This window comes from Pararge aegeria, chromosome 3, assembly GCF_905163445.1.
Source record: "Pararge aegeria chromosome 3, ilParAegt1.1, whole genome shotgun sequence".
Lineage (NCBI taxonomy): Eukaryota > Metazoa > Arthropoda > Insecta > Lepidoptera > Nymphalidae > Pararge > Pararge aegeria.
In genome coordinates, this window is record NC_053182.1 from 8,440,191 (window position 1) to 8,453,059 (window position 12,869).

Below are 12,869 nucleotides of genomic sequence, written 5' to 3' on the forward strand. Positions count from 1 at the left end.
CGGGCTGTACGGTTATTTTTACATGATTAGTGATAACAACTGCGACCGAGGCATGGTTTAATTTGCTCTCCGAGGCTCGGGGATGAACACTTATTTCCTGGTAAGACCTAAAAGGGGTAGATGTTTTAAAGTAAAGTTCAGTCAAGTAATCTTAGGTCAAAGGGGCACCACATGAAATGATGATGATAAATGAATTACATATATCCTACTAAAGGGCATCTAAAATGTGAAATAAACACTGGTAGTTTAATACCGCAGCTTGCAAGGCCCAGTTCTCCTTAGAAATCAGCAATAATCTTTTATCAAGGATATTTCTTTTATATGATATTTATGCCTTTCTTCCAAGCTACGGAACTCTTGGCGCGTGAGTCTGACTTCCGCACTTGGCCGGCATTTCTGTGATAGTTTAATAGAAAGGAATTGGAATATATTTTGGATTTTTTACAGGATGTCTCGCCATGTGCTCTTGTCGCGTCTCGCGGAGCACTTTCAGGCGACATCGCCCCACGGACAGCGGTTTCCCTCGCCAGAGAGAAGCATTTCTCCTCACACACCTACTTCTCCCCGCTCTCCTCCCCAGTCTCCGGACTCTCTTGCACAGCAACGTTTGGACCTCTTGCAACTTGGAGACATTGAGATTGCAGGGCGTGCTCTCAAGCAGTACGCCAGGGCTACAGGCAAGTACTCTCATTTACGTTTACGTATAATCTCGCCTCGATATAAATTCTTGATAAACAAGTAAAAATCTCATCTAATAAGCGCTTGTCTCGAAGAGGAAGACGTTTGAATCTTTTTTTAAAGGTTTGGTACCTAAGGTTGTAAGAATCAGGAAAAACAGATCTCGCAAGTTGGATAAATTTGAATCGATTTGATAAAATATACGTGCGAAGTTTATCCCATTTTGTTGTATCAAACTATTTCTAATAAGAGCGTTCATAATTTTAAAACGAAATTCTAGGGCGGTGAGAATTTTAAATAGATTAATAAAATTTGCTTCGGAACCTGTTACACAGATAACTTCTGCTGATATAATTTATGACATGGTATGTGGTGATGCTTCTATACTCCGAGGCCTCCTTTTCGTGATTTATACATGTTTGTTATATTAAGTAAATATAATAATTTTGTGCAGAACTTGGAGCTTTGATGTACTGCAGTGGTCTTGGAGCTCTGTACGGTGGCGCTGGAGTATGGCCGTTGTTGCTGCCACATACACCACATTTTGCGCCTAGTGATCACGCAAGACATACCCCGCCCAGAGACGGTAAGAATTCATCCATGATTATATTATATTATGTGTGTCTATTTATATGTTATGTTCGTCTCAACCACTTAACTGATCCTGGATACTTTTTATCCATGAAAAGCACGCGGGAAGCGTTCATGTGAGATTTATAAAATTTTGTACAAATATACTTTGTATTCTAATAACAGAATAAATATTTATTTGATTATCTCTAAAATATAATTTTTATTAATACATAACTATAACCTAAAATAAACTATTTAAAAACTAAATAAAATCTAAAACGTCCTCGAAACCACCGCAGCGAGGCACAGTTCCTAAGATGCTGGCAGCATTGCCCCTTTGGATGGCCAAACTAATTCGTTGGCCAAGGTAACTGCCCGCTCTAGGATCACCGGTAGGTATCACGGTATTCTGGTAACATAATTAGATACCTTGAAGTTACATTAACTTCGAGGTTAAAGATCACGATCTATGATTACTAATTTCAGTACCCTAATATTTGCCGTAAATTGTTTCAAGATATACTTTTATACATTTTTTCAACTAATATCTAAACAAGATCCCGAAAACAATTAGAAATAGCCGCTAGAGATTTAAAAATTAATATTCCTAATGATTTTTGGGTCGTTTGATAAAACATATGTTTGCCTCGGCCTCCTTACAAGCCTTCTCGAGTGCGTTCCTCATTAGAATAGCTATCAATGTAAGTTGTGGCTTATGCCTCCAACTGCTGATATGCCGCAGTTTACATGTCGTTTACCTCCACAACCGGAGTCTTTTAAATGTTTTCAACTCGCTAAGGAAAAGCGAGTACCTACGTACACTTCATCGTCGTGTTGAATTTTTTTAAGTATTCAAATTACTGCTTATCCGCATTCATACCGGTTGCGGCCGTGAATCAATGATAAAAAACACTTAAAGACCTAGATTCGAAAAGGAAGCTAGGTACCTACTTAATTTTCTCTATCAACCTATTAGATTACACGTTATGCTTTATGAGAAGTAAAATTAACTCAGTTAAATGCTAGAAGCTATTTTTTCTAGTTATTTAATTAATTTAACAAAACCAGTGTCACTAATAAAATAACAGACGAAATAAGAGAAATTGCAAAGCAAAAGAAATCGAAGGTGAGTAAAAAAACACTTCGAATCATCCATTACGTCTTTCCTTACAAATACGTTTAAACATGTTTTCTTCTAGCGATTATAAAATCGTGTATAAAATACATTTCATTTTAAACTTATAGAGAAACTACATTTTATACTCATAGAATTGCTAGTACGTAAAATTAATAATTTAATATTAATCTCAAACTTTATTTAAAAAAAAGTTACAATATTGACACAGGTGAATTTTTCTGCATTTAAGAAAAAGATTTACTCGAGTTAAATATATGCAAAATGTTTATTGTTGCAGCAGACAATGACGCACACATTCAGATGCACCTGTGCTGTCTTTAACAAATGCGAAACGTCCGATGTGACCTACAACCTACCCTATTTCACCTCTGAAAAACCTAACCTATTTAACCTTTCTGAAGAATGTCAAAGCAATCATAATACACTAATTTGCAATAGACCCCAATCACTTATTTCCATATTTTAAAAATTAAAAAAATAGAAATTTTTTAAATATAGTTTTCACCGAAAAATCTTTGTAGACTTGTTTAACTTTACTATTTTAAATACCGACTAACTTTTCTTTCAAAATCGATATCATAGTGACGTATTTATTAAAACATAAATCCCCTAATATCTAGTTACTTTCGCAATAATATTTCAACTATTAAAGTAACGCTACTAAATGTTAAAATATGATTAATATCGAACATCATACTAAAAAAAAAATATTAAATAAACTTCTACTAGTTTATCTATAAACACTGTTAAGTAACCAATCTGAACGTATAAGATCCTGTTTATTAAAAAGTGTATATTTATTCATAGATGACGAAGAAGAGTTACCATTAAACTTGTCAACGAAGAATAGGCAGATTTGGTCGCCGGGTAGTGCATGCGAACGCGAGCAAATAGAAACAGAAAGAGAATCGCCAGCATCACGTTGGGAGGATCGCGAAGATCTCGACGCTCCCCTTGAACTCGTCAAAAGATGCCGTAGCAGCCCCGATGACGACAGGCTCTCAAGTGCAGAGCCCAGACGCTGCCCTTCCGAACCATCCTTCAACACCTACCTACCACCACCGCCGCAAGCTGACATCAGCTTTTCACTTCTACTCAAGAATGAAAATAAAAATGAAAAATCATTTCAGGTATGTATGTTAAAACATTTCATCATAATTTTCGTCAGAAGTAGTCGTCATACTTAAACACTTCAATAATTAGAAATAATTAATTTAAAAAAAATAAAATCTTTTATAACTTACTGATATAGTACACAAAAATTCATCCGATACTACCGGATCGCACTACCCGCCCGTGCTCTTCGGTTTCACTTGGCATTCTTTCGACTTTTTATCTTAGTATAGCGTGATGGTAAAATAGCCTATAAACCCCTTTTTCAAGAATTGAGCTCAATCACATCACTCATCAAATGCAAAACATAATTTTCAAATCTGACTGTTATTTCCACAGATTACCGTGTGTGTTTAAACAAAAAAAAAAACTAAGATGGATAGATTAAGGACATGGTGTTTTCCCAACTTGCTTCATCTGATATTATATCGGACGTACCAGCTCACAATAAAAATTAAACTTGTCCGCTAGAAAATAAAAAGGTGGCCTTCAATGTATAAGGAATAATAACTGTAACTTTTACTGTGCGACATCGAAGCAAGCTAATAGTTAATACATGCTCTAAACATGCGACATCCTTTACCAAGATCAGGATAACTGTACAGTTTCCGTTCAGACTAGCTTTAAATAGCAAACCTGTATCTGTTTATCGTTTTTTTTTACAAATCAAGAATAAAAACTGCCCTTGTCTTAATAAGTAGGCTTGAATTGAAACTAGTCGCGCGTCTTTCGCACGCATTTTACGGCACTGGCGCGCGGGTCCGGTCTTGTCACCATTTTTTTTTTCAATTTGTCTTATTCTTTTTGGCGTCATTGCAAAAATCCACTGCAACTTTAATCAAAATGCCATTTTTTTAACAAAGTTGATCTTTTACTAACCGTGTCTTGCTTGTTCGGATAACGGATGACCAGGTCTCACACAAGGTCGGAAAAGTTAATTAAATGATTATTATTAATAATAAAAAGGTATCGAATGAATACTGAGTTAAATCAACTATTTCCAAAGTGGCATAGTCTTCTGAAAAAAAACTCTCACAATTTTCGCCAGATTTAAGTTTTTAAATATGAGGTTATGTTATGAGAACACACTGTGGACCGGAAAATATATTGTTTCCAGCATATAAAAATCGCGTTTAACAGCTAGTAACAAAAACAAGACTACGAGTAAGTAGGTCTACGTTATTTTACAGATGCGTACATCATTACTTTCCATTTATACGGTTGTTAAATGATTGAGTTTGTAGGGGGAAGTGAGAAGCGGAAAAAGGCGCGTGGCCGGCACGAGCCTTCGATGTCCGCCTAATTGCCCACCGACCGAGGTACTCGTGTTTCATGCTTGATACAGCCCAACTACAACGCTAACCAGTTAATTATTTTATAAGAAATTAATGATATCTCATTATTTTAAACCTCTTTATATTTTAAAATGCATTCGGGCTCCATTATACTAAGTTGGGTACCTTTATTTATAAATAAATGATTATCTGAGAAATCCGATTTATTTACGTTAGCTCCTTGTAGTTTTTTAAACCTAAGGGCGTTTTCATACGACGTATTAACCTAATATGTTAACGGTGTTGGAAAAGGTGTGCAAGGCAAAAAATCGTTTAAAACGCGTTAGAAGCTCTTCGATTTCTTTGAAATAATACGGCATATGAGTTCTGTTTTAGTAATGCGATGTAATTTTGAAGTTTACCTTCACCATTATCAAACTAATTAATGTTCCATTGCTGGGGAAACGCTTCTTTTCTCATAGAAGAGGCATAGAATCACCAAGTTCAAATGCTGGTTTGTCAGAGTAGACAAAAACCTCCAATTCTAATTGTACAATTATAATACTCAGATTGTCAAGGCGGCAATGTGCTCTCATAAATACTTATTATAGTGAGATCTTATTTCGTAATAATAAATAATTATGACACAATGTTAGTTCTATTTTACGCACCTGAAACTTCGTTAAAATGTAAGAAATAATGAAAAATATCAAATAAGTATAGGTATGTGTGTTTATAAGTTTTACATATTAAGAAAATGTGTCAAAAAACTGTCTTTCGTTCGAAAAAAAACGGTAAGATAACTGTGTAAACTTTGTTTGTTACGTATTTTAAAACACGATTTTATCAGAATTCGGTCAGTCATACTTACCTAGGTGTGCAAAATTCGATTTAGTCAATTTACTTTTGAACGTGATTTTATCAGACTTTTGTCTGTCTTACCTACAGCTATAGACTACAATTATTCACTTACAATTATATACACTAACAATTATATTCACTTACAATTATATACAATTACTTAAACGTATTAAACATAATATATTCATCATCATCATGTCAACCAATTTCCGGTCCACTACAGGGCTCTGGTCTCCTACGCGATGAGAAGGGGATAAGGCCGTAGTCCACCACGCTGGCTCAGTACGGATTGGTAGACTCCACACACCTTTGAGAACATTATGGAGAACTCTCAGGCATGCAGGTTTCCACTCGATGTTTTCCTTCACCGTTGAAGCAGATGAATTTTAAGTGCTAAAGCAACGTACATAACTTAAAAAAGGTGCGTGCTTGGATTCGAACTCGGCCGTCCTACCCACTGTGCTGTCGCCGCTTCATAATATGTTATGTAGGTACCTAAAAATTTAAATACGAATCTATAATTAATGCCTAGACATAGACTACCTTCTTATTATAATGTGTTATGAGACAAGGGTACTCACTCTAAGTAGCTTCAGTTTTACAAAATATAACTGATTTCATAGCTCATAGCTGATGAAACAAATTCGTTCTTCGCCGCTAGTGTGTAAAACGCTTTGATTCGTCGTTTATAATCCGTAAGTCTAGGATCTGGCACACTCTCCTGGCATCCATGAATCCATCTATAATAATAATTAAGTCGGAATATGGTTTGGCATGGCGTATTGTACTTAGTCATTAACGCTCCATCTTGTTAAGCTACATTTCTTTTTACCATAAGATTGAAAGAATGAAGTGAAGCTCTATACATTTAAGAATAAAACAAAAAGGAGCACCTTCAGCCTTTTAATTTCTGACTGTCGTAAAAAATCACCTCTGTACCAGTAACAAACCGATAACCATATGTGGATGGTCATACTAGCACCTGTGTTGTTTATAAGAGAGTGCATCGGCATAAAAAGAGGATGAAAAAAGCGAGTCGTTTTTGTAGGCGCGAGGCAGGGCCGCTCCGGGCAGCTGCCCTGCCAACTGTCACAGGCTTCCACGCGGATTTTCGTTGGATTGTCATTCGCAGTATACTTAACTGCTAACCACCCGATTAATAGCCGCGACTCAACTTCATAAATTATATCGTCCATTTGCCGAAATCCATTACACAAAGTTAAGAGTAATCTTAATTTGTAATAAATCTGGGCAACAAAGCAAATAGCAAATCAATATTATATTTTAATGAGGAACTAGGTGAACTGGGGTTCTGAGACCGAGCTACACCAATTATACCTATAATTTTGGTGTAGCTCGGTGATGGAAACTTTATAAAAAATACTTTGATTATTCCTCTAGTTGGAACGTTCCGTAGCAAACTGACTACGACACCACCCTAACTAGATTTCCATAAATTATTAATATAAGTATTTAAAAAATGCAAAATTAGTCAATATTCCTCAAGTGCTAAAGTGCGATGGAATTAAATTTATTAAGCTTGATAAAACCAGATTCACTTTTTGTCGTATAAATTTGAAGTAGGTAGGCGTTTGCCGAAAAAGTCAACATTATTATATTAGGGCTAAATAATAATCATAGCTCCGCGCGATATTTCTATTTTACCGCTGGATTTAATGTTTACTATAAGATATTAGCCACATAAAAATATCTTAAAAAATAGAAATCAAACTGAATAACTTCAGTAGTTGTAGGATTACTTTATCGAATATTCAAATCGGAACCTTCAGGGAAAACTCAGATTATTAAAATTTCTTTAACGTACCTACTAGCTACCTAGACCTACTCTTTATCAGTTATTTTATAAATTTATAATCAGTGATATTTGTTTCAAAACATCTTTTTATAGCTACTAGTAGGTATGAAGCGTTTTAAAGTTATTGACAATAATTCTCTCTTACAATCTGACAATTCATGCGTAAAATACGACACAGTATGAATACGGTAAAAACAACTGATCAAATAAATCTAACTGAGGATTCCTTTGTCTAATGTTTGTAGGTAGAATATGAAGCAAGAATTTGTTTGCATACCAGATATTTAAATCTTTTGAAATGTTTGACGATGTTTTGAATAGAGGTTTCTCATACAATCCTCGGGTAAAGAAACGTGGTATAGCAATTATAAAGGGGCGCTAAATTAATGGTAGGTATTGGATATTTACTAACTACGAACTTACATAACGAAAATCGTACATCCATTAAGCAACGCAAACGATTAGGTTGTGTAAAAGTTAGGCCCTACCATTGTAGGTATAGTTATTTAGAGAAAGTAATTTATTTTAATCAAAACTTTTCTTTAGAGCTCGAAGAAATCAAAGAAACGTGTAGAAAGGGGTAATAATGCCCTGTTATTACTTTATTGCCGGTTGTCAGAATACTGGACGCGTACTGTCAATTCCATTGTACATAATTAGATATTGTACAGAAAAAAGTTGTATTTTAATTACACTTTATTGATTTCATACAGGCTGTTATGAGGCGGTTAGATATAGATGGCAAACTACCCTTTGCGTTAAAGAAAAAGTACTTCTTAGAAATTCATTAAAGTTTCTATTACAAGTGAATTAAACCACTGAGGTATAAATACAAATATAAAATCTATTGAAATAATACCTACTCTTAAGAGGGTAGGTATTTTAACTAACTTAATGTATTTTTTTAGCTCTGGTTTACGTGAAACTATTGCGATATTTAGCTAGTCTTTAAGATACGATAAAAAATAAAGTTATTAGTAAGTAGTTAAAGAAAACCGCGAATCAAACTGACTGAACATCACGGCGGAACGAATTTCACCATAACATAATATTGAAATTTTAATAAACTGGTGTTACTTGCTAAGACTTAGGCATGGTGCAGGAATATTTTTACATTATAGCTAAGAACTTGTGGTTATTTTTTTACCGTGCCATCGCATCACTGAACGAGCGAAGAGCTTACAATAAATAGTGAAAAAGCTCTGCCGTTAGATATAATATCTATTGCAATAATTGAGAGTCGGTCTATGGCGCAAGTTTTATACGTTGCTTTGTTTTGTTTAGTGCAAACAATGCGGAAAGTGCTTCAAGCGATCCAGCACGCTTTCAACTCACCTGCTCATCCACTCGGATACGAGACCGTACCCGTGCCAGTACTGCGGGAAACGCTTCCACCAGAAATCTGACATGAAGAAACACACCTATATACATACCGGTAAGATTTAGTCGTGCCTCTATTTTAACATTATATGCGAAAACATCTTTCATGTATGACGGTAATTATCATTGATAAGTAGTATTATAAAATTCATTTTATAACAGTTACAAGAACTTTGTTGATAGGTATACCTAGAAAAATAAATCATGTAAATTTCACTCCATATGGTATAATTGTTACCAAAGTTTTGTCGGAAAATAACAGTCCGACAAACTTACTAAAACTACATAACTTAGCTCCTATTATACAAGTTTCACACTTGCCTAATGTTGTTATAAATAAGTTAAGCTTTGTTTAGTCTAAACTGGCTAAAAGCGATAAGCGTATAATAATTTTACTTCGCTACTGTTGATAAAAAAAAGGGTCACAGCTTGGTGGTTAGAGCGTCGGCCTCTTCTGAGATGTCTGAGATTCTAAGAGGAGAACCGCGCCTTGTATTTGCCAGTAATGGGTTGATCCTGCGGGTGATGATGACTAGTCCAGTCAGACTACTACTAGTATTATGTTGTTGTTCTAACTATGTAGCCGTAAAACTATGAAGGCGTGCATAGATAGCTAATAAAGACGGGAGCTTTCGCTAGCTTAGCTTATCTTCAACGTGCAAGCTATGTGCTAAGTTTGATCAAGGTCGGTGAGTTTTGTCGGGCCAAACATGAGAAACGCATAAACAAACAGATACACATTCGCATTTCTCATGTAACATTACTAGTAGAAGTTATAATGATCCAAAGCTTACAGAGTAAAATGTATTAAGTTAACTCCAAAATAAGTAATGAAAATAAACTACTCTTCAAAGAATATAAAAAAATAATAAGAACCCAAACGGTAAATAGTTAAATGTTTTATAAAAATATGCACTGCATTTTTCCGACTTACGAATTCTGATAAATAATAATTAGTCCGGTGTTATTCCAACTTGTTCGTATATAGGTATGTAATGAACAATTCCATTCACAAGCCAATACCTATCGATAAATAAAGGTGATCAGAATTCCTCAACCTTAAATGCAAAATCTTTATATAAATGAAGCAAATAAACAGTATTAAACGCCGAATAAGACACGTTTTTACATTCGACTTCAAGAAACCATGAAAAGAATTGTGCATCTAAAAACTACGTACACATTGAGTTATATAAATAGAGATGACAGCTAACATCGCTATAACTGTGCTCCGTCCAAATGCAGGGCTGCAACAGGGCGCTCGAAAACTTTAAATCGGATGTTATGTTCAACACACATTTAATACGTGTGTAACAGTACAATAAATACAAACCGCGTACACCCTGCGGGTAATTCGTAGCTCCCGTTGTGTAGACAACATTTTGTTTGGAATAGCTCTTCTATGTATATAACTCAATGGCCGTACCTACATATTTGTCTCCGTCGAGACGTCTCGTCACGTCTGGGCAGTTCCGAATGATTTACAGTAACCTTAAAAGGCATTCGTCCTCCCGATAAAAGCCCCATCATCAATATTCCAAAATGCAGTTCGCCCCGCAATTAGCCGCACAGCCTTCAAGACCTGCGTCGCGTCACAGCGAAAACAAAAAAGTAGCAGTAAATCCTGTTTCGTCTATAAATTATTTTGTATCGTTGTATCGCTTTAAGCGTTTCTCGCTATATGTAGGTTGGTGGAACAAATAACGCTGCTGGTCTCTTTTATGAAAATAAAGACGTTTATTTTTATCAAGTTGACACTTTAGAAAATGTGTTGTTGAGACCATGTCTATCACATGGTATAAGGACAACATATCGCGAATATCATATATTTTAGTAACTTTCTTTTTTTTATAGTTGATAATGTTTCCTCTCTCATTTTCTTCAGGAGAGAGGGTTTGCGTCTTGACTCTAAGCTATAAAGATCATTATCAAAATGTGATTATAATACCACCGGCACCGACGCGCGTTAAAACGCACGAAGTTGGACAGTGCCAATTTCTCAATTTGCAAATGGAGACAATTATTTTTTGATCCGACCTGGGAATGAAACCAAGGAATCCTTTATTAGTTAAGTTTAGTCATGCTAAACACTAGCATGTATAGAATCAATTATTTTATCATTTCCACCTCTTTTTTTTTTAACTGATTCGAATTCTTAATCATCTGAAAAACTTTGTATTCCATAATGTTCAGTTAATTGCTGTGGAAACTGGCTAAATAATGTAGCAGTTGTAATGTGATACGACAAGTTGTGGGTACGCCCCTTATACAAGCTTTAATTACCACCGTTCATACGATAAACGACACCGTTACATTAGGTGTTTTCGTTAAATAAATTTAAGGCTTGGTTCAGATGATCCCGCGACGTCGAGCGACAAATACATTTTACGTGCCACAACCGAGTGACAAGATTCTAAATATTCTCAGTTGTTGTTTAGGTAGCTGATAATCGACTTAAGAGGCTTTAACAGCGTCAGACGGGTAGAAGCTAGTGCGTAGCTAGCCAGGAGTTGGAGGAGAAGGAGAGACGTCAATACTAAGGGCGCTTACTGTAACAATTCAGACCTCAACTTAGGGTGAAGTTTTGGAATAATCCTATACAATAGATCTATGTATATATAATATTGCTGTGATAGCTTAGTGGTTAGGACTATCGATTGGTCTTGCTTTCGGAAGGGCCAAGTTCGATCCAGGCACGCACCTTTTAACTTCAATGTTGTATGCACTTATTAAAAATTAATTACTGTAACGGTGTAAGAAAATATCGTTAGTAATATCCTATAGTTTTATAGTTCTTCATAATACTCTCAAAGATGTGTTAACCCCACATAAGTGGCATCGCAATTGGGTTACGTTTCATTATCTTAACCTAGCCTAAATATGAACTTTAAACTAACACTTAACTACCACTAAGTTTTACAAACTTGTTATTAATAACTAACTAACGACGTGAACAGTATAACTAAGAAATTGGTAGTATTCTACAATTTTGTACTCTAACAAGCTTTTGTTAAGTATGAGCTTTGCCGGTATCTGTCTGTCTGTTAATCAAACCAAGTTAATTTTTTTAAGCAAATTATGTATAGTGATATAGTAATAAAATGATATAGAGCTGATCTGATGATAGAACCGGAAGGCCATAATTCTATGGGGTTTCGTAGTTTTATCATAAGAACTTTGTAACAAAAAAACACAACCCCGTCGAGTTTAGGCTTGTTTAATTCGTCTTAAGGACTCTAGTTTCAGGATCTGGGGTTAGTTGACTATACATATCTATAATAACATAGCTGAGTAGATATGTATGTTGATCCGGCTATTTGCTTTAATATTTTGGTACTTAAATATAAATAAATAAGAATAATAAATTTTAATAGAATACTACTATAAAAAGCATAAGTGTTTATTATCCATAATAAACATTCATCATCATCATCATATCAACCCATTAACGGCCTACTGCAGGGTACGAGTCTCCCTCCACAATGAGAAAGGTTTAGGCCGTTGTCCACCATGCTAGCCCGTTACGGTTTCGCTAACTTCACATGCCTTTCAGAACATTATGGAGTCCTAAGGCATGCAGGTTTCCTGACGATGTTTTCCATCACCGTTGAAGCAAGTGATATTTTAATTACACACAACACGCATAACTTCGAAAAGTAAGAGGTGCGTTCGGGATCCGAACTCGGCCCACCGAAAGTTATGCCGAAATCCTAACCACTGGACTATCACCGGTAATAAACATTATTTTATGCAAATTTATTTTGTTACAGGTGAAAAACCGCACAAATGCGTCGTATGCTCCAAAGCTTTCAGCCAAAGTTCAAATCTCATCACGCATATGCGGAAGCACACCGGCTACAAACCTTTTTCCTGCGGACTCTGCGAAAAAGCATTCCAACGAAAAGTTGACCTTCGACGCCACAGGGAGTCACAGCATTCTGATGTAGAGTCACCCGTCTGTTCCGTCGTACCCCGGCACCGTTATACGTATTTCGGTGAAGAACAAGCGCCGTTGGCTCCACTTATTTCTAACTAA

General features: G+C 35.6%; 1 protein-coding gene across 1 annotated transcript; it reads left to right on the forward strand.

The window, feature by feature from the left end:
* Nucleotides 1–448: 448 nt before the first annotated feature.
* On the forward strand, nt 449–12,869 carry LOC120637389 (zinc finger protein 271-like). Its single transcript, XM_039909213.1, has 5 exons — nt 449–677; nt 1,133–1,264; nt 3,197–3,519; nt 8,738–8,888; nt 12,604–12,869. The coding sequence occupies exons 1-5, from the start codon at nt 449–451 to the stop codon at nt 12,867–12,869; spliced, it is 1,101 nt and encodes a 366-aa protein (XP_039765147.1).

Coding starts and splice junctions, on each gene's coding strand:
- LOC120637389 (XM_039909213.1), top strand. CDS start 449: ATGTCTCGCCATGTGCTCTTGTCGCGTCTCGCGGAGCACTTTCAGGCG. Junction 1,265..3,196: donor ACATACCCCGCCCAGAGACG/GTAAGAATTCAT, acceptor ATTTATTCATAG/ATGACGAAGAAGAGTTACCA. Junction 3,520..8,737: donor AAAATGAAAAATCATTTCAG/GTATGTATGTTA, acceptor TGTTTTGTTTAG/TGCAAACAATGCGGAAAGTG.